General features: G+C 37.7%; 1 protein-coding gene across 1 annotated transcript in view; it reads right to left on the bottom strand.

The window, feature by feature from the left end:
- TTN (titin) overlaps positions 1 to 21,760 on the bottom strand; it is a 311,277-nt gene that overhangs the window by 273,110 nt on the left and 16,407 nt on the right. Inside the window, exons 12-31 of the mRNA XM_087950422.1 lie at positions 20,821 to 20,970; positions 20,236 to 20,373; positions 18,955 to 19,230; positions 18,703 to 18,828; positions 16,768 to 17,052; positions 16,417 to 16,482; positions 14,936 to 15,194; positions 13,614 to 13,674; positions 13,296 to 13,505; positions 12,485 to 12,627; positions 11,258 to 11,463; positions 10,330 to 10,560; positions 9,431 to 9,675; positions 6,923 to 7,146; positions 6,654 to 6,818; positions 6,385 to 6,553; positions 3,613 to 5,303; positions 3,234 to 3,515; positions 1,457 to 1,723; positions 1,074 to 1,346 (exon numbers count right to left, since the gene is read on the bottom strand). Coding sequence (XP_087806548.1) covers positions 1,074 to 1,346; positions 1,457 to 1,723; positions 3,234 to 3,515; positions 3,613 to 5,303; positions 6,385 to 6,553; positions 6,654 to 6,818; positions 6,923 to 7,146; positions 9,431 to 9,675; positions 10,330 to 10,560; positions 11,258 to 11,463; positions 12,485 to 12,627; positions 13,296 to 13,505; positions 13,614 to 13,674; positions 14,936 to 15,194; positions 16,417 to 16,482; positions 16,768 to 17,052; positions 18,703 to 18,828; positions 18,955 to 19,230; positions 20,236 to 20,373; positions 20,821 to 20,970 — 5,467 coding nt within the window. The remainder of the gene's footprint in view (positions 1 to 1,073; positions 1,347 to 1,456; positions 1,724 to 3,233; positions 3,516 to 3,612; positions 5,304 to 6,384; positions 6,554 to 6,653; positions 6,819 to 6,922; positions 7,147 to 9,430; positions 9,676 to 10,329; positions 10,561 to 11,257; positions 11,464 to 12,484; positions 12,628 to 13,295; positions 13,506 to 13,613; positions 13,675 to 14,935; positions 15,195 to 16,416; positions 16,483 to 16,767; positions 17,053 to 18,702; positions 18,829 to 18,954; positions 19,231 to 20,235; positions 20,374 to 20,820; positions 20,971 to 21,760) is intronic.

Here is a 21,760-nt window from a genome sequence, read left to right as displayed (position 1 = left end):
TTCAAGCATTCCAGATTTAAGATTCTTCCTCAGGGTCATATTAATACATTTTCTTCCTGCTCTTTAGTGGGGATGAAAGTATATTAATATAAACTGCCCTCACAGTCTATCTTTAGAATGCCTCATCAGCAGAGCTGAGAGATCTATTGTTTCATGAAACAAACTCATCGATGTGTCTTCTGGAGGTAATTTGTACACTGTAATCTAGGCAATTTCCAAGTGGCATCATCTATGAAAATGGGAAATAGAAGATTGATATACCTATGCTACCTCCCCTCCCTCCAGCCCTACTCCTGCAAAATTCTGCCTGAGGGACTGGAAGAGCTTATTGCTCTCAGTGCAATTGTATTTCTAGATCATTATTTCCTATCTTCCCCTGAAAGTAATTTCTCTCCCAAATCAGTTTTGATTAAGCCCAAAATTTTTTCCCCTCTCTCATATCTTCTATCTCCTACCACTGCTGCCCCCATTCCACATTTGTTTTTGTGGGGGCAAGTGTCCACATCTCATATATGTCCTTTATAATTTCTCCAGCATGCATGTCCATGAATACGCATGCAAACAAGATACACAAAAAAGATAATAGCAGGATTTCTGGCTGACAAGTCTTTCAGTCTCCTGGAAACTCAATATTCTGGTGAGAAAAAAGTCCAGGTGTTCCTATAACTAAAACCAACATGGAGGCCCAGTGCTCTGTAGCCAGAGGGAAAGAGGACATATCCATAACAGATTTGCTAGGGCAACTAAACAGATGATATCCCTGACCATATCTTCCCTGTCTTATCCCAGAGTTTGCTAGATTGTCTTTATGAGAAGTTTTGCATGCAACAATTCTTGGCAGCAGATCAGATATGACATGAAAGTGATGTCATGAGAACATATGTCTTAAAAATTAATAAAATACCTCCATGCTGCAGCAACTAGAACATATTCCTTGTCTTAGATTTCCTTTCCTTTTTTCTCCTTTCCTTTGATCTCTTTTATTTAGTACTTATTGCTTCATTTTTGCATTGTCTTAATATTGCCCATGTAGGATATGGTTACAAGATTCCCAAGGAAACTTCCAAACTTACTAGAGACAGAAACGTGGCCAGATGTTACAAGAAGCAGACTAGGGATGTTAAAGGAGTATGCTCCTCTGTCTTCTTTGGTTGCATCTTCAACTAGGAGCATATGGGACTGCTTATCTATGACAATGTGGATACGATCACTTGGTTGAATTTCGGCGCCATCCTTCATCCAGACCCCGTCAACATTTTCTTGGGAGAGCTTCACTTCAAGTTGTATAATATCACCTTCACAGACTTTCTGATCAGATAGTCCTTGAAGGATAGTCACGGGTCGTGCTGAAGTATATGAAATTAAAAAAAAACAACCACAACACAGTTATTCATGATGAGAAACGGTGGATATGAAATATTTGTAAGGCAGGATCAGTTTTTGTGGATGGACTTACGTTTCATCTTCAGTTTACAGGAGGTCTTTTTCCCTTCTGCCACAAAGCTATACTCTCCTTGGTCTTCTTTAGCAACATCTTTAACTGTAAGGATCTGACGACCCCGGCGTGAGGTTATTACATATTTATTATTGGGTGTCAACTCAGTGCCATTATGATACCATTTTCCTTCCACATCTTCAGGCGAAATTTCACATTCTAGTTCCCCTGAGAAGGATTCTGGAACTTCGATATCCTCCAATTCTTTTATAAACTCAACAACAGCACCTACATCCACATATAGACATTTCAGTAAATTGTTATGAAAATTTCCCAACTGGATTAAAAATATGCTCCATTTAAACTGCTTAGAGAGGGCTGTAAAGCACTGTGAAGCAGTATATAAGGCTAAGTGCTACTGCTAAGTGCTATTGCTATCCGATTTATCACCATTCAGGACACATACAAAAAAGAATAGATTGTTGTTTTTTTACTATGGTCCTGGGTCTTATGCAAAATATCAAAATGTGCATCTGATTACTTTGTTAAAGATCTAGATTTCATGTGCCCCCACAGAACTTTCAAAGCTGGAGCTATTGCATTTGGAGCAGAGGTGGTATTCAGCAGGTTCTGACCAGCTCTGGAGAACTGGTAGCAGAAATTTTGAGTAGTTCTGAAAACCGGCAAATACCACCGCTGACTGGAGATTTTACAGTATCCTTCCTCTGCCACACCCACCAAGCCATGCCCACAGAACCGGTAGTAAAAAAAATTGAATCCCACCACTGATTTGCTGCACTGACTACTGTAACCAGAGATGATGTATCGAAGGAGAACTTCCCAGTAGAAGCTGCAAGGGACCCAATCTCATGATGTGAGGGAGGAATAATGCCAAAGCATTGCTTTTTTAAATCATGGAATCAATGGTGTGAAACAGCCTTCCCCTAGAAGCTAGATGGGACCTTCAGTGATGGCCTGGGTTTTTGACTTTTTATTAAATTGTGCTTTATTAAGATGTTATTGGAAATGTGATTTATTGTTTTTAACTGGTTGCTTTTTGTAAATTGCATTGTTAGCCATCCTGAATCTATAAAACTAGATAGTATATAAATTTAACAATAATAGAACACAAACTGATCCTGTTGCACAATAACCATTGCAGAATGAAAAAAAATGACAGATAATTCTTGAATTGTGATTTAGTGACTGTTTGAAGCTACAGTTTACCTGGAAAATGGTAATTATGAACTGGTTCAGAGGTTCTGCCAGGTGGGCTCCAGCTCACAGTCATGTTATGGTACTTCAGGAACTCTGCAATACAGCTGCATTTGTGGCAATTTGCAGAGTCCCACAGTCATGTAACCGTGCTTTACAACACTTTTGCCAAAAACTGGAAGTTACTGCTGGTTTTTTCATAAACAAAAACCCTACTCCTTAGCAAACTATAGGTTCACTTAAAGACAATGGTTTCCATTTAATTATCACCGCATTCATTTTATGACCTACATGTTTGTTTAACAACTGCTACAAAAAAGGTCATAAAATTCGGTTGGCCATGTGATTGAACCATTTTACAACTTTCATGACATACAACTTAATGTGCATGCTCCATTAAAAGTCATATGTCAAGGACTTCCTGTATTATGCTCAGTAATGACTGGCTATTGAGAGCAGCTCAGAATGATAGGTTGAAAACTCTGGATAGAGAAACTCCCATTGAACAGGGCAGCTCGTATCTCATTTCTATACAAAAAGATAATGGCAAAAAAGCATGTGTTAAAACAATTTCTGTCCTCACCTTCTACAATTAGTTTGCCTGTTGTTTTTACAGATTCATCTTCTACAAGGGCACAGCTGTAATCATCTTCATCAAACTTGTCGATCATTAGTATGGAAAGGAAATGGCCCTTCCTGTCAGAATGTGTTCGGTATTTGTCTCCAGAAAATATCTCAATCCCATCTTTGTACCATTGCACTTTAACAAAAGGCTCAGAGGTTTCACATTCAAAGGTTGCCATTGAATCTTTCTCCTTAGCGGTGACATCTTGTAACTCCTGGATAAATACGATATGCTGTTTGGCTGCCAAAACAACAGAAAGAAGTTGAAGAGGGATGGAAGGTTTGAGCATGATGGCAGGAAAGCCAAGATGAAACAGAAACAGAGGTGTATACCTTACCTTGTACTAATAAGAAAGCATGGCTGGAGGTTTCACCGGCTACGTTCATAGCTTTCACCATTATGCTGGCAGAATCCTCCGCTGTTACATCTCTGATGACCAACTCACAAACGTTATCTTCTGGCCAGAACCAATAGATGCGGTCTGACCTTTCGATCTGCACGCCATTTTTGAACCACTGGCATTCTGGATCTGGTTTGCCTACTACTCGAACACGGAAGTGGGCATCCCTTCCTTCACTTATTGTCTGGCTTTGTATACGCTCAAATATCTTGGGAGCCTCCATGCTTGGACTTAGTTGAACTTTCTCTGGCTTGATGGTTGGAATAGTGATTTTGCCTTCAGCCTCTAAGGCTTTCCTTTCCTCCTCTGTTAACTCCTTGGTCCAATGAAGAAGTTCTTCTTTTGTCTTCTTAAGCAACTCTTCGTATGATTCATCCTTCTTACGAGATTTAAGCTCCACAGCGGTGATAGCTTCATAGTAGCCCTCCTCAGTTCTGCGCTTGAATTTACTACGCAGTTCTTCAGATTCTTCAGATACTTTCTCATGGCTGACTTTTTCTGCCTTTTTCAGCTTCACCACTTCTTTGGTAGTTTCCTCAACTGGTTTGTCAACCTTTTGGACTGCAAACAGAAGTTTGCCAGGCTCTGTTGTTGGAGCTTCATGCCTAGGCTCGGGTGCCCGACGAAGTACTGATCTAAAATCTTCTCTCTGTTGAATTTCAATCTTCACTGAATGTTCAATTGAACCTTCAGGGTTTTCTGCAGATATTTTCACTTCACCTGTATCGTAAGTTTTGCAGTCCACAATGTCCAGGTAGTAGATTCCATCATAACGAAGTCTAAACCTTTTACTTTTACGAACAAGTTGTCCATTGAGGTACCAATTGACTTTTGGTTGTGGATAACCAGTCACCCGGCAAAGGAATCGTGCAATTTCACCTTCAACGACTCTTGCAGGTTCAGGAAACAAAACTATTTCTGGCTTTTGTTTTACTTTTTGATCTTCTACAGCACCAGTAATGGCCCCTTCATGTGCCATCCTTTCTAACTCTTCAATGCGCTGAAGACCCTTCCTGCCTTCTGGCAATTGAGATTCTTCAACCAGGCTTTTCTCATCTTTAACGATGAGAGTTGCTGATGTATGGTCTGTGCCGTATTTATTTGTAGCCCTGCATGTAATCACACCACTGTCTCTGGGATAGGAAATATCATAGTCAAGACTGCAATATCCAAATTCATTAATCATCCGAAGTCTATTTGCTGCCTCCAAAGGCTTGCCATCATGTAGCCACTCTACTCTCATGGTTGGGTCACCAATAGGTGTGAGTCTACAGTCAAAATGGGCTGGCCCAAAACGTTTGAGCCTTAAGGAAGTCAGTTTTTTCTTGAAAAACGGCTTCTGTTGTTTTTCTTTGTCATATAGGTCTCCTTCCTCCCATTGTTCTTGACCATAACGCAAATGGAGAGGTTCTAATTCTGGTGCCGCAATTTCTTTTGCTCTGTATGTCCCCCTGGGAATGATTAACCTTCTTTCTGGTTCAGGCTCAGCAAACTCAACTTCAACATTCACTTTACATCGTGTAGTGTCACGTCCGGCTTTATTAATGGCGGTCGCAGTATACCATGCGGCATCATGTCTGATTGTGGACTCAATCTTCAAGGCAGCTTCACCTTTTGTTCCCTCAATTCTGAAAATCAGAATGGGGAGAGTTAAGTACATGATTTTAACAGAACTTTTCAATCAATTAAATTGTTTATGAATGGAGTTTACTGCGCCCTTCTATCTTCTAGCATTTGGGGAGCACAGAATTTAGAGCAAAGAAAGCAACTGGGACCAGTATTTCTGTTACTAAGTGAAATAATCATAAAGCAGGGTATGCAAGCATGCATGAGAGGCACTGTACAAGTTGGGTACTGTACAGGGGCATGCAAGAGGAGCCACATGGGTCAGGTAGTCCCAAAGATGTTTTTTCAAGAGGCAACTGGACTTTCTGGTTTTTCTTGGAAGACGTTTCACTTCTCATCCAAGAAGCTTCTTCAGCTGTGATTGGAGGAGAAGTGAAATGTCTTCCAAGAAAAACCAGAAAGTCCAGTTGCCTCTTGAAAAAGCACCTTTGGGAGAACTATAACCATTGGATGACTGAGAATCTCAATAGACATGGGTCAGATAGGGTGCACAGGAGTGCCTAAGTGGCCTATGGAGCACAAAGAGGAGCTGGGAAGAGCGTGCATGTGGGGGAGACTTATCCCAGTGACTTGTGATCCTCCCTGCCAGCTTCTCCTTTGATTTTCTGGGGAAGCTGGCATGGAAGATTGCATATGGCAGTCATGGGGCATATAGCAACTGATCATAAGTGTAATTAGGTTGCCATGCACAATGACTTGACCACAGAACTGCTGGGATTCCAAAGCTGTAAAGACTGGTGACAACCACTATTCATTCAGTGCCATTGTAACCTTGAATGGTTACAATGAATGAATGGATGTAGTTCACAGACTACCTGTATGCTTGCTGGGGATTTAAAGAGTTGTAGTCCCAGCATATCTAAATTGTATCAGATTGAGAAAGCAGTTCAGAACATCACTGAATTCTGAATGAATCATTTAATTAAAAAGAGGCATAGGATATTACTTTAGCCTTCCTGAAAAATATTCTTAATTTTCTCACTGCTAATTTTTTGCAATGGTTAGGAATATGCATGCTGTGGCACACAGCTTTGAATGCATTACAAGCGGAACACTTTTATTCATTCTATTTATAAGGCTTACTTTATATTGGGGTATTTGTGAGGTACAATGATGTCACTGTTCTTTAGCCACACAATGTCAGGATTAGGGTTTCCCCGGGCTTTCACATTCATTTCCAGTTTATCTCCTTCCTTGACACTCGTATTCTTCAGTTTTTCTATGAACAATGGTCTTACTAAATGTTCCCTAGCTATGATAGACAAAGAAACAAATTATTAGAGGAATACAGTCAGGTACAAAATTATAACCAAAAAACATCCCAGCCATCCCTAAATTAATAGACTAATTACCTTCCACTGTCAAGGTCATTGAAATGGATGCTTTTCCTGCTCTGTTTTGAGCAATTACAACCCATTCCCCTGAATCAGAAGGCATTGCTGGAACAATAATCATGGATTGTGTGCCATCTTCCTTAATCACTATTTTGTGGGTATAATCATTAAGAACTTGCTGACCTGCAGACACAAATACAGGCATTGTTTGAGACTGAACATTACCTTCCTTTAAGTGTATCTTGGGTTTTACAAAAGATGACATGATAAGTAGAAAGCTTTCATACCATCATGAAACCAGTACGTCTCTGGCATTGGCCGACCCACAACTTTGAGGTCAAATCTTGCTGTCTGCCCCTCTGCACATTTAAATGAAGTTGGCTTCAGCACAAACACTGGCTTGTACAACCTTTCCAGCTGTGCTTCATCTGTCTCATCCAGCCTGCGTGCAGGAGAGCGTGAAGGAGAACTGCGTGCAGGGGAACGGCTTGGGGATCGAGGAGAAAGAGATCTGAAAAGGTAATGTGTTAACATGTACAGTTACATGTATCAGGTAATGTCTCATTATTCACTAGAGTCGGTTCTTTTATTCTAAACATGGTACAAACTGTCTGATGCTGTGAGGTTGGGGCTTTTTATCACGGTAAATATTTATGTATGCAGTAAATGTCCCTATGCAGCATAGGATATCAATACAATTAAAACATAGGTAACACTATCTCTGAAAATTCCTAGAATCATGCAAAAAAAAAAAAGTGCTAACCTTTGCCTTTTGCTTTTGTTTTTATCTAAATAAGCGCCATTCACTTCTCTAAATAAACAAGGATTAAGGAGTAGATATTATCTGTAGGCTGGATTAAATGAATGGCTACTCAAGGAAACATACATACAGAGCAAGGAAATGCTGAAGGATATGAAAAGGATTCAGGACAGCCCAAAGGTGCTTTCTCAAGAGGCAACTGGACTTTCTGGTGTTTCTTTGAAGACATTTATTTCACTTCTTATCCAAGAAGCTTCTTGGATGAGAAGCGAAACGCCTTCAAAGAAACACCAGAAAGGCCAATTGCCTCTTGAAAAAGCACCTTTGGGACAGCTATGACCATTGGATAATTGAGAATCTCCACAGACATTTAGGACAGCCTTGATGAGAGGCTCTTGTTATCATGCTTCTAGAACCAAAGCACCCACTAAACCCTGTACCACACAAGGGAATATCTCAATTGTAATATAAAAGAAAAGAAAATATTGAAATATTGTGTTATCGTAAAATCTTTTAGGAATTGAATATTTTTGTACAACACCTTACAAGATTATGAACTCAGCCATTTTGAAAGAGGATATGTTAGATTATTGTGCTTGAATTAATGTCTTCCTCAATATATGGCAGATCAGGAATTTTTGATCAGCAAAAGGTTTATGGTGTGTATAAATACTACCCCACTCAGCTAACACCTGTAATTTCTAATTAAACATTTCCAAATTTTGGAAAAAGCCAGGGTGAAGGTCTTCTTACTAGTGGCATAAATTTACGATCGTTACTCCCTATAGACATCTGATTTGTTCAAGCTCTAGTTATTTTCAAAAATGTTTAAAAACAGACAATGTTTCCATGATTATGAAATGAAACAACTACAGCTCTACAACATTTCAGCAATGAAAAGTTTCTTCCATCCAAATATTCAAAATTCAGTCACAGAAAAATCAATTCATAACATACTGTCTATATTTAGTTTACTTTATTGTCTTTGCACCTCATACAACGAAATTAAATATGCAACTGCAAGCAGTGGTCTCAGGTTATAATCTAAAGGTGTATTGGCTGCCCCAGATACAGGTAGCCCTCGACTTACAACAGTTCATTCAGTGACCGCTGAAAGTTACAACACCACTGAAAAAAGTGACTTATGACCGTTTTCACAGTTACAACCTTTGCAGCATCCTTATGATCATCTGATCAAAATTCAGATGCTTGGCAACTGGTTCATGTTTATGACCATTGCTAAGTCCCAACATCAAGTGATCCCAGGGGTGGGATTCAAATTTTTAACAACCGGTTCTGTGGGCGTGGCTTAGGTGATGGGCGTGGCTTGGTGGTCATGTGACTGGGTGGACATGGCTTGGTGGTCATGTTATTGGCTGTGTGTGGCCAACTCAATATCACTCACATCGAGGCACTCGTCTCCTCGACTGGCATCTCAAGACTGTGGGGATGCTGCAACAGTCGTAAGTGTGAAAAATGGTCATAAGTCACTTTTTTCAGTGCCATTGTAACTTTGAATGGTCACTCCACACAAGCAAAGTACCAGCAAAGGAGGAAAAAAGAAAACCTCCAGAGAAGTTCCTGAGACAGGAAGTCTAGTCCTGCCAAGAATGTAATAAGGGTTAACGGAGAGGCAGTTTCTGTAAGCAACACCAGAATGTTTCCTTCCTGCCTTCCTTACAGGATTACGCCAGTAATTTCTTCTAACAACCGGTTCTCCGAACTGCTTAGAATGTTAATAACCGGTTCTAGCGAATAGGTGCAAACTGCTAGAATCTCACCCCTGAGTGATCCCCTTTTGCAACCATCTGGCAAGCAATGTTAATGGGGAAGCCAGATTCACTTAACAACGGGGTTACTAATTTATCAGCTGCAAGGATTCACTTAACAACTGTGGCAAGAAAAGTTGCAAAATGGGGCAAAGCACATTTAACAAATGTCTCATTTAACGACAGAAATTTTGGGCTCAACTGTGGTTATAAATCGAGGACTACCTGTAGACAAGTCATAATTAAGACAAGTTCATTATTCTTACCGATATCTTCTCATCATTTCTGGTGATGGGATATAACCTGGAGACCCAGTAGGTCCAACAGGCTCAACGTATAATTTTGCTGAGCAAATGGCATTTCCTTTGACATTGCTGGCAAAGGCCGTATAAATGCCTTCATCTTCAGGCAAGACAACAGGAAAACGTAGACTGGCTCTGCCATCTGACAGGACCTCCATGTGGTAATGGTCTCCATGCCGGATACGCTTGCCATCTTTGTACCATGCAATCTGCATTGAAGAAGTTACAAAACTACATGAGAGGCAAGAATTATGAGAAGGCTGAGGGTTTGGGTCAGAGTTAGAGAATTTTGAGAAGGACCTTCAAGCCCATAAATTACAGAATTTAATTGTTTGCTGTGACTGCTTTGCTAATGTGCATTTTTCTATGCTATATATACTGTACATGTTAAAAAAATCACAACAAAGTAAAGTAAAATCGCTGCATCTCTGAATACTGAAGCAAAAGTTCCAAATGTGAGAATTGTTTACCCTGCTATTACAAACAGTAATCCAAACAATTAGTTTGGAAACAGACTTCAGATATATAACTTTAAGCTGCTGGGATTCATTTGTTTGAAGTGCTTGCAATAAACATAAATTATTATTTTTAACCAATATTAAAATCAACAAGAGGCAAAAGAGTGTAATGCAATTTCATAAGATCAACCAATCTATCAGGATAGAGTTAGAAGGGATCTTGAAGGTCTTCTAGCCCAACCCCTCCCCTGCTATGAAATAGACCCTATACCATTCCAGACACGTAGTTGTCCGGTTTCTTCTTAAAAGCCTCCAGTGATGGAGCACCCACAACTTCCCAGATGAGGTTAGGAAGTGTACAGATAACCTATTGCTTGCTCTTCTGAAAAGCAAATACATTCATACCTTAGGCAAAGGATATCCAGTCATCTTGCAATGGAAGGTCACGCCACTTCCCTCAAAGATTCTGTAATTTTTTAGTCTTAATTCAAATCCTGCTTCAATGGTTTCAGATTCAGGAATGTCAACTACCATCTCTTCTCCATCTTCTTCAAGAAGTTCTTCAAGTGTAATCTTAATAATCCGGTACTCAATCTCTTTCATGAGTCTTTCTTCAAAGGAAGAAATATGGAACTCCTGCAAAAACAAAAGTGGGCTTATTCCAATATTAAGAAAAACTTGTGAAGAAACAACAGAAAAACAGAGCTGGAAGGGAGCTTGGAGCTCTTCTAGTCCAACCCCCTGATCAAGCAGAAGACCCTATACCATTCTAGACATGTGGCTGCCCAGTCTCTTCTTAAAACCTCCAGTGCTGGAGCACCCACAACTTCTGGGGGCAAGTTGTTCTACTGATTAATTGTTCAAACTATTCGGAATGTGTCTCTGTGTGTGTAAGAGAGGGAGAGAGAGGGAGGGAGGGAGGGAGAGAGTGGAGAGAGAGAGAGAGAGAAAGAGAGAGTGTGTGTGTGTGCCAGGGCTAGTTTGAGAGAAAATGCCAACCAATATGATCCTTAATTAAGTCTAAATAGAAAATAGGAAGGAAATTAAAAATAGAAATACTGAACATTTGCTGAACTCTATAGGTTGCATACATGCACTGTAGGAAATAGGTAACATTAAAATGCCTATTAAGTGTCAAGCCATGATAGAGGGAGGTGGGAATATAGAAAAGAAAAAAGAAATTTGTGATCTTTATCAATAAATAAATGTTGCCATGTTGCTGGCATACCAGAAATGGCAATTAAAGCTAAATTTGGTTCATTGTGATAATGATAACTTGTATGCTGTTGTAGCCCAAAACCCACAAACCCACTCAAACCTGCGACACACTTACTTGTTCCTCTGCAAATGTCCTGATTAATACAGTATCTTTTGCCATTTTCTTCCTAATTAGAGCTTGTTCTTTTTCATATTCTTTTTCATAGTCAGCGTATAAAGTGGGTGGGGCAACTGCAGCTATTTTGGGTTCGCGAACATAGGCAGTTACTTCAGTTTGATACATTGTTTCTTCTTGAGATTTTAGGTAGACCTCATAATCAGCTAAAGAAAAAAAATTAAAAAGTAGTTAAAATAGTTAAAAATAATTCTTGCAAGAACCTTAATGGTACTTCCATTGACATGAGCAATAGTTCCAGTTTAACAAGTTACAGCATTATATTTTAAACAGAACACTTTCGATTTGTAAACACCCATTGCTAAACAGAACTCTTATGTGTTTACCAGTTGGAGAGATTAATTCTACCCTCCTTTGATAACTAAGTAATAATTAGGGGCTTTAATGAATATGTTAAATCACTGGTTCCAAGTAATTTATGGAGACTTATGTGTGAACTATTAATCTCTTGGCTTGTAGAAGTGCATGTTGGAAATAATAATTGGCCAAGTATGACAGTGCTGTGCTCTTTTACTTAAAAGATAAGTAGTCATTAAATATGATTAACACCAAAGATTAAATTTAACTCTTCTTCTTTTTTTTTTTGCTATGCAAATCCTGCCCTTCATTAGCTGCATTCACCTAATAAGATAAGTGGCAAGCCTTAGTTAGCATGAATATACTCAATGGTTCCTTCCTGTAGACAGCATAGCTATTGACCGCCACACAACCTGGTTTGTATATGTAGTTAGATACGTTATCCAAACAAAATGCAGATATTACTTTTGACCAGAAGTATTCAGATGATACCTTTAGTTATAAGCAAGTACTTGTAAGTATGTAAATGCATAGTGACATTCCAGTTCACATGTTTATCACCGGCATCCTTGTGGCTTGCTGTGGATATCTCTGGCTGTACAGAATATGGCTTTGCACATTCCACTGTGGTTTATAAAATCTATTGTTTGCTTGTTTATTTGTTTGTCTAAAGTTTATATGGCCACCAGTCTTATGACAGGGATTCTGCTTATTATTCTTGGACCATATTTAAGATATCTATTGTTCTTTTCTTCCAAATTACTCCATTTGTTCATAATGTTATCTTTTAAACAAGAGCAGTATCTACCAAACCAATTTTCCCCTCATGGTTCTTTAAAATCCATTTTTCACCAGTTCTTATTCACTTACCTTCTTCTAATAAGGAAGCTGATGCAGAAACTTCCCCATGTTTGTTACGAGCAACAATAGTATATTCTCCGGCATCATCAGAAAAAGTCATAGAAATTTCAAGTCTGCATTCCCCAGTTTCTTTTTTATGAATTATTTTGTATCTTTAGGAAAAGAACAAACAAACAAAGCCCTCTAAGAATAAAGAATTACAAAGTCAAAAATTTCAAATCTACCGTCTCTAAACGAAAACCAGATGCTTCAAAAGTTTGAAGGCCTTAATGTGACTCATTCTGCTCAAGAAGAAGCTCCTCCTTCAAGAGACAGAACAATGGGGCACAAGTGATAGGAAAGATATTGCCTCTGAATGGTTCAGCCAGATTTACCAAAGTTTTGACCTTTGCATGAGATAGAGGTTCAATGTTCTTCTTTAGTTAATCAGATGTCTTGGGCTTAACAGTACCTCCAAAACTGAAATGCTTCACAAGATCAATTTCTGTTCACACATTACCTCCCAAAAGAATTTCTTTAAGAGGGAACATCCTTCCATCCTAGACTATTTTTCCAAGCACCATATATTGTGATGTGGAAGATATGCATATTACAATATTATATATTGCGCGCCAGTACATTTTGGGCCAGAGACATTAAAGTTACATCATTGTGCAATCTGAGAAATAAGTTTATCTTCCAATTTCAGATCCAATTTCCGGATAATCAAATAATTAGGTACTATACCATTGGGACAGCATTATATAGTAATTCATTTGTTTCATACGTGGAGTTCTCACACCATGTAGACATTGCATTTCATTATAAAACGTTATTGTACCTGTAGCCTGTAGTGATTGGAAACCCAGCTTTCTTCCAGTAAACATGCGGCTTTGGATTGCCCCCAACCTGGCACTCAAAAATGACACTTCCACCTTCAGTTAACTTCTGTATAACAGGTTTTATTATAAAGAATGGAGCTGCAGCTTCTCCAGGTACTTCTTCTGCTGCAGCAATTTCTGCCATTATTACATCTTTGGACTCCACATAGCTAGATGTATTATAAGAAAAAAAAAATGAAAAATTAGGAATGGAAATGAATGCTGTTACATGAGCTATCATCACAAAATCAAATCTCCACAATTATTTCAACAATTACCGTTTTTCTTCAATGACTTCTTTTGCAGAAACAGCTTCTTTGGTCTCAAACTCCTCTGATACTATTTCAAAATAAAAGAATAACAAAACTGGCATCAAGATACTTTCCAAAATGAATCACTAGCAGAGATAGCCTACAAAATGACACTGAGAATGACCACAGATTAAAGAGTACAATTGTATAATCATGATGTAGGGATTAACCTTGGAATATTCTCCTTCAAAGAATAATTTTAGAAAAAGACAACTTTTCAAACTGACCAAGTATAAGACATTTTTAATCTAGATAATACAATTTAGACCAAATCATAACTTTGGATCCTGGATTGTTATATATTTATAATTAGAACATGCCACTTTCCTAATTTTGATTCAATAGGAAATTACACTTTGTCCAAAATAAATGTCTTCCTTGTCTTGTGCAAACCACATTGTGCAAATAATCTGAATAAAGAAAGCATTAGTCACTGAACCTATAAGGCGTAATGTATTTTCCCTCATCGGTTTAAGCAACATTTTTCACTGCATTGCAACTCTTGCAATCATCTTGTGAAGAGTTTCCATGTCCTGCCATTTCATGTTCAGTTGGATAGCTATTTTTATATTGAGCTCAGTCAAAGCAATGGATAATGATTGAACCAAATCATAACTTCTTTAAAATAGTTTAAAGCCATCAGTTATTTTTAAAATCAGCTGCTGCTTTTGCCTGATTTGATAGTTTGTGGATTGGATTTATAGGATGAATGAGTTTGTCCTTGCAACACAGTGCAATTGCTTTGTACAGTGATGAAAGAAATGTCCTTTTGAGCATGACCTATTTGAGATATTGAGAAGGATTTAGTTATTGGGTAAGTTGCATGTTTCAGTCAAGAAGAGGAGTATACATTTGAAGGGAATAAAACATGAGCAAAATGCCTATTTTTCCCCTTTAGGCATAAAGGTTGCCATCATCCCTAGAATGTCAGGGTGAAAAATAGTCTTTCTATCCACCTGGTGATAAAATCATCCTGAGTTTCATGGCTGAGGAAAATTTAAAGCCTCTGGTCCAAAACTCTGATCTGCCACACCAAAATGCTTTCGGATTGATGGGTATGATAAAAATTATTATATTTATGTAAAGATACAGAAGCATAGGCTGGTGACTCCTTTATTCGTAGTCTTTAACAATTCAGTGAACCCAATAACTAAAGTGGGAAATATAACCTGTTTGTTTCTACTCATTCAATCACTTATATAAAATTCTTGGATATTATACTTATATAACAGTATAGTTAACAGACCATCCACCCAAAAACTCTGGCCTCCATTTCTCTCCATACTTGCCTTGTACAAGGAGGTAGCATGAAGTGCTAACACTTCCTGCCTCATTGGTAGCTGTGCAAGTAAATTTTCCACTGTCTTCTGCAAAAGCTTCTCGGATCACAAGGCGAGCAACTCCTGCCTCAAAGGTAATTTGGAAATCAATGGAAGTTTCAATGTGGTAGTCTTCTCTGTACCAAGCAACAGTTGGAGCAGGATAGGCAGAGATGCGGCACTCCAGGGTGACGGACTCTCCCTCCATAACAGTCACATTTTTCAGCATCTAGATAGCCCAAGCAAGAAAGAACCTTGTGGCACCTTAAACAAGTTACTAGCAGTTTAGATTGCCCCCCCCCTTCATTTTGTGGAACTGGGCAGGTTCCTCTTTTCAAAGTACCGCTTTATAAAGCCCTAGTAGGACTACACTTAGAATATTGCATCCAGTTTTGGTCATTATATTATAAAAAAGATGTAGAGACTCTGGAAAAAGTGCAGAAAAGAGCAACAAAGATGATTCGTGGGCTGGAGGCTAAATCATATGAAAAACGGTTTCAGGAATTGGGTTTGTCTAATCTAGCGAAAAGAAGGACTGGAGGTGACACGATAGCAGCATTCCAATATTTGAGGAGCAGCAACAAAGAGGGGATCAACCTATTTTCCAAAACACCAGAAGGTGAGAGGAAAAAAAAACAATGGATGAAAACTAATCAAGGAGAGGAGCAACCTAAAATGAAGGAGAAAGTTCCTTTTAGAACATTTAACCTTGCCTTCAGAGTTGTGGGTGCTCCATTACTGGATGCTTTTAAGAAGAGACTGGACAGCCTCTTGTCTGGAATGGCATAAGGTCTCTTGGGTTGGACTAGAAGACCCTTCCAAGTCCCTTCCAACTCTGTTATTCTGACATTCTGTTGTTATTTTATTATTATGTTGTCTTCTTTTAGCCAACATTAAAGGCGCTTTGAAAATGGCAGATCCTCATTCAGTTAATGCTGCAGATCTTCCTACGGATACTGAAAGGTCAGCTTAGCATGGCAAATTCTCAAAATGTTCTGTACTCTGTTTTGCTAAATGCACGCTGACCTGAAGTTTAAAACTTAAGAGCCACTGAATCTGATTTGGCAGCAACAACTACCACTACAGAAATAAATCTTATCTATTTTCTATTTAATGCAAAAAGACTTAATTTTGATCCTTCTGACCCCTTGCTTCAATCAACCATCAGTATCATATGCAAAGTCTCCACTATTTATTTTCACCCACGGAATAGATTCGTGCATACATGAATCTCCGCTCTCTCAATTGAACTGAATGGGAAAATTCCTTCATGCAGTTTTATTTCAGACTGCAAAGGATACAGAATCGGTTTCAATATCATCACTGCTTTTGTTTTCTATACACTAGATGGCAGTAGAACTGCACCGTATTTTTACGATAAAAATAAAGTTACTCAAAAGATCACAGCAGAGTAAATTAGTCTACCTATCAGCAGAACATTGATTACTTACTGAGACTATAGATGGGGGTGTAGCGGGAACTTCTGTAGGTTTTGGAACTCTAGCAACTTCGATCACCTGGGGAGATTTAACACAAAGTTAACTGGTATCACACAACATTTTTTGTTCAGCAAGCAGCATATGTGAGAACAGAAACAAGCCATCTTGTTTGGGACTTTTCTTATTGCTTGCTCTGAGGAAACGGTCTTCAGAGACAGAAAACAATGTCACCACAGATGGTATATAAAAGTCAGTAAGAAGAGAGGGAAACATTTAAAAAGGGAGAAGGCTGGTGAAAAAAAGGAAAGGTATAAAGGATGCATTGTTCTGCATGCAAAGACTGGAAGGTGTTTAATGACCAACCTTGGGTTCAGCTTCTGGCATTAATTCAATGTGTTCACGTTCCTGCACCAGTCCACCTGTTACACTCACACCTATTTCTCTTTTTACTTCAACGCCATAAAGCCTCTGATAGGTTTCAGCAGGCGTCTCTACAAAAGGGAACTGTGGAGAGATGACTTTCTCTGGCATCACTCTGGGTTCAGGAGACTTTGCCATTGGACGTTTCACAGGTTTGGTTATCTTAGGGACAGAAGTTGTTGCTAATTCTTTTTCCAGAGTAGCTATAGCAGACCCTGCTATGGAAACCTAATCAACCCAAGATAAAATATAAAAAAAAGAGTTACCACTGCTAGCCACACACATACCCACACACACACACACACACACACACACACACACAAACTATATGTGTATATAAATACATGTAACATGTAAATGTTATGGTAAAATATGGCTTCTTTCTTGCAGCTGGTATTTGGTTCTAACCTTTCAGAAACCACATATTATTTTTCTCTCATTGATTGGCTGTATTTTTACAAGAAGCAATTAAGCAATACTCCCATTGGATTTTTGAAATAAGAAATTATATTTTAACCTTTCAATGTTGTTTACATTCAAATATTTGATGGCATCATTCATATTGTCAATCAAAGTTCATAATTTGCTACAAAGTCATAATTGGTCTCATAAAAGTCATATACTTCTTAGATATAATGATAAATCTTGTCTGTAATATTTAGAACACTAGACTCTATTCACTAGAACACTATTAAGTAACTAAAATTTACATCTTGCATTAAGTATAACAGAGAAAATGTACTTGATTTTCATATACTTTGTCTTTCTTTGAGAAAAAAAGAAAGACTACAGTATTTGAGATAATATGAAGCCAACCACCATAACATTATTTACATGTATTTGATTTTTTTTAAGTCATCCTTTGTGCAATAATGAAGTAACACAACTCTGTATTGGAAAAATGGATTAGATGGAATGGTTAGATGATGAGACCTGTAAAGGAGGCAATTAAAATGTCAAATGGAAAAATGAGAGGGATGAAAAAGGAAAGGCAAAGCAAAACCCATGTAGTCTTGATGCATACACTATAATTGGGATTATAAATATACAGCATGTTAATTCCTATACAGATTTAGTATTCAACATGACTAGCTGAAAGACAGAACAAACACTATCACTCTATGAATTATTTGATTAATTAAGGAAGTAAGAATTTGCAAACAATTTTTTACCCTTTCCAGAGAGAAAAGGAGTATGCCAGGTATTTTAGGTCCCTTCCTCTACTTTGTTCCTTGTTTTTGAGACAGGATATTTTGAAACATGCTTGGTTCATATAACCAGAGCATGTAATATCATCCGTTTTATTGATGTACCGATACAATTATAGTGGAAGGATAGGAGAAGGTCATTTTCCTTCTCTTACACTCCCTCAACTATACTATGGAAGATCAACTGGATCAGTGGTGGGATTCAATTTTTTTTACTACCGGTTCTATGGGCGTGGCTTGGTGGGTGTGGCAGGGGAAGGATACTGTAAAATCTCCAGTCAGAGTTGGTATTTGTTGGGTCTCTGAACTACTCAAAATTTCCATTACCGGTTCTCCAGAACTGGTCACAACCTGCTGAATACCACCTCTGAACTGGATGCTTTAAAGAAGATTTAGAAGGGCTGCTAGGAAAAAAAGTTCCACCAATGGATGCCACTGAATTGGTGAACAGCCCCATTGATTTCCTTCTATAATAAATAATAGCTTACCCTCATGTAATGCTTCAGTTTTAGAAATTTTCTCTTCCTTCTTTCACTCCTCCCTCTTTCATTTTCACTCCTCCCTCTTTCCAGTCCCTCATCCTATTCTGGTTTATGTAGAAAAAGGAATGGGGTTAACTATTTCAGTAGAGATCTCTATTTGCCTGACATACTCCTCCTTCTCTTCTTACCTCATAAGTATGATCTGGTTTAGGAACAGTAATTTTGGAAACTGTAAAATGAGGGCTTGCTGTACGGGGACGTATGTGTTCCACATGGATTGATTTTTCGAGTGATGTTTCTGCAGTCCTTTTAATCTACATTAACCAATAAAATGGACATTGAGAAGGTTTGCTACTTGCCAAATAGAAAGAAAAAGAAAAAGAAAAGAAAGAAGCTTGACAGCCATCGGAAACAGCTGCAGGGTTAAAACTGAGCCTAACCTGTGTTGATATGTCCGTTTCCATTATTTCAGCAGCTGCAACGTGTATTTTAGGAGGAATTCGAACCTCCTCAGTTTTCACCTCTTTGGTGACAAGTTCTGGTGGTATCTCAACAATATGTCTTGCTAAAGCATGCTCTTTATAGCCATAGTCCAGAACTGCCTGTTCAGAATAAGCTTCTTCGGCATAATCTGGTTCTCTGGGTTCTCTAATGCGTGCTTGGTCAACTGCATGAACAACTGTGGCTACAGCTTCAGCCTTTTTGCCAACATCAATCTAAAAGCAACATTTGCAAAACATTGATACATAGCTACATTCATGACAAAACAGCTAGCATAGAGCACATAACATTAAAAAAGCATTACATTTCCAGCCTTCTATTAGCCAACTATTTTTCTTATTTTATATGCACATACATTGCCAATTATAATTATATATGACATTTAATATCTCCATGTTTTCTGCAGCTTTGTTCATTGAGGTAATATATAACATTCCTTAGCAATGTTCAAATGTAAAGAAATGAATACTATACTGAACACGGACAGTCAATGCTTATTTTTAGTACAGAATGTACAAACTATTCAACCATGTTGGAAGGGAAGGGACTGAAATGGGAGGGGAGGGGAGGGGAGAGGAGAGGAGAGGAAAGGAGCATTTTCAGATAACCATATAATATATATAGTAGCATGGTTGATGAAGACTTACAGACATACAAGCTTCTCAGAAATACACAAATAATTTTGCAACACACATTTCAGAAAGTCCTTTATCCATTTATAACCAATCTTCTACCTAATTTCAAATATGTCAAAATCTTGTATTTGAATGTTTACTTTTTTATGATATTAATTTATATTTCTGTCCTAAATACATCTACTCAAAAAAATACCCCTCATGGAATTTTAGAAGACTGAATTTCAACAAGGGGTGTTCAGGTTTCAGATTCAATCATACTCTGCTACCTGAAGCAAAACAAAGAAAAGAAGCACCATTTTCTCAATATTCTAATTACACAATGTAACAACTGTAATTAATTTCTGAGATGCATATTAATTGTTAGAGAAGAACAATGCCATATAGTACTACTGTTTCTTTTGTTTTTATTGCTGCATATATTATTTTATTTCTGGCATATAAACAGCCCCGATTTTGACTTTAAGATGGGTGGCTATACAAAGGTCTAAATAAATAAATATCGGCACTAGGATGAATCAAAAGTTTGCATAGTTTTGAATAATTTGTATTAGTAAATGTCTTGTTTTGGTGAATGCTATTCACCTGTTCATGAACTAGATGGATTTGCTCTCTTTTGACAGCAGCTTCTTCTCTGGTTCTTGATATTATATCTTGTTTCTTGCGTTTATCAACCTCAATGATTTTCGGAACTATGGCAATTTTTTCAGTTTCCTGTCTTACCTAATTGTATTATATATCAAGAACATAAGTTTTAGGTCACATAACATCTTAAAACAAACAATAGTGACAACAAAATTTCAGAAAAAAAAATTATCTATTTATGGATAGAGAAAAGTTAATAGATTAAATGCTTTATGTTCTGTCCTTGCAGAACATTCTAATTCCTGAAGCAGATAAATATTGACACTTGGTTATTAACTGTCTGGGTAGTTACATTAAAAAAAAAAAATCCTGTCAGTTTAGTATATGAAGTTTTAAAGTCCCGAAACACCATGACAGGGAAGCTGTGAATATATTATGGCACACCATATGAAAAAATGGCCATTTTCCATTTCTCTTAATGAACGCAACCAGAAAAAGGTATGGAAGAGTTAGTAGACTTATTGAAGAATTATGAGCATGTCAGTGTGAGAATGGACATGAGAATGACCATCACATTCTATTCACCTTTTCTTGGATAAAGTGGGCTTGTGCTTCTTGTTTGGTAGTAATTCTCTCTGTAGTTTTTACTATCGGTGCAGGTACTTTGGGTTTGTCAGTTGTAATTACTACCTTAGGTACAGAAGGTTTCACGGGCTTCACAACTTCTTTCCTTGTCTGATGTTTATAGTAAAAACAGAGGTGTGATTATATATGTGATGTTGCAAAAATGTTCATTGGGACAGCAGCGAAAAGCAGACAGGAAGCAGTAAACACATGAAATTACAAAGAGGCAAAAATAATAATGAAATTCTGTCCAGATTCTAAAACCATTAATATGCGGTCTTTATACAGTTCCACGTTAATCTACGTGGCTTTATTATATTTAATTCAGATGACTTAAAATGCAGATGGGGCAAACTGATAATTTATGAATGAAATGGAAGTAAACCACAGGTTCTTTTCAGTAGAAAAGTTAAGTCTTCTCTTTCATTTCTGAAATTTAACAAGAACAATCTTTTAGAAAACTAGGGTTTGCAAAGAATATTTTTTGGGCCAGATTTTTAAATGAAGAGATTTTGTTTGTACTTTCTGCATCAAAATGCAGATTGGAACATAGTTTATCTTTTGAACTAAGTTTACAAGGCATATATATGAGAAAATTTCATTAAAATAATATATAATATTATCTATTAAACATATCTCTGGGATAAATTGACTTGGAATTTCAGAATGAAATTGGCTGAAAGGAATTTATGTTTGAATTGATATCAGAATTACATTGATTTGAGACAAATTGATTTCTAGATTCACGCAAGAACATGATGTCTTACAATTAATTGTTGATTTAAATCCATGTGGAACAAGTTATGGGAGAAAATAGTATTTTTTTCTCCTCATTTACCCCATTGAAAGAAAGAGCAACGAATCCAGTGGGACACTTTAAAAATGAGCAAAAGTAGTTACT

This window comes from Notechis scutatus, chromosome 1 (assembly GCF_049901735.1).
Source record: "Notechis scutatus isolate UNSWTSFEM ecotype Mainland chromosome 1, rNotScu1.2, whole genome shotgun sequence".
NCBI classification, from domain to species: domain Eukaryota; kingdom Metazoa; phylum Chordata; class Lepidosauria; order Squamata; family Elapidae; genus Notechis; species Notechis scutatus.
The sequence above is the reverse complement of the archived record's forward strand: the minus strand, read 5'-3'. Positions and strand labels throughout refer to the sequence as shown.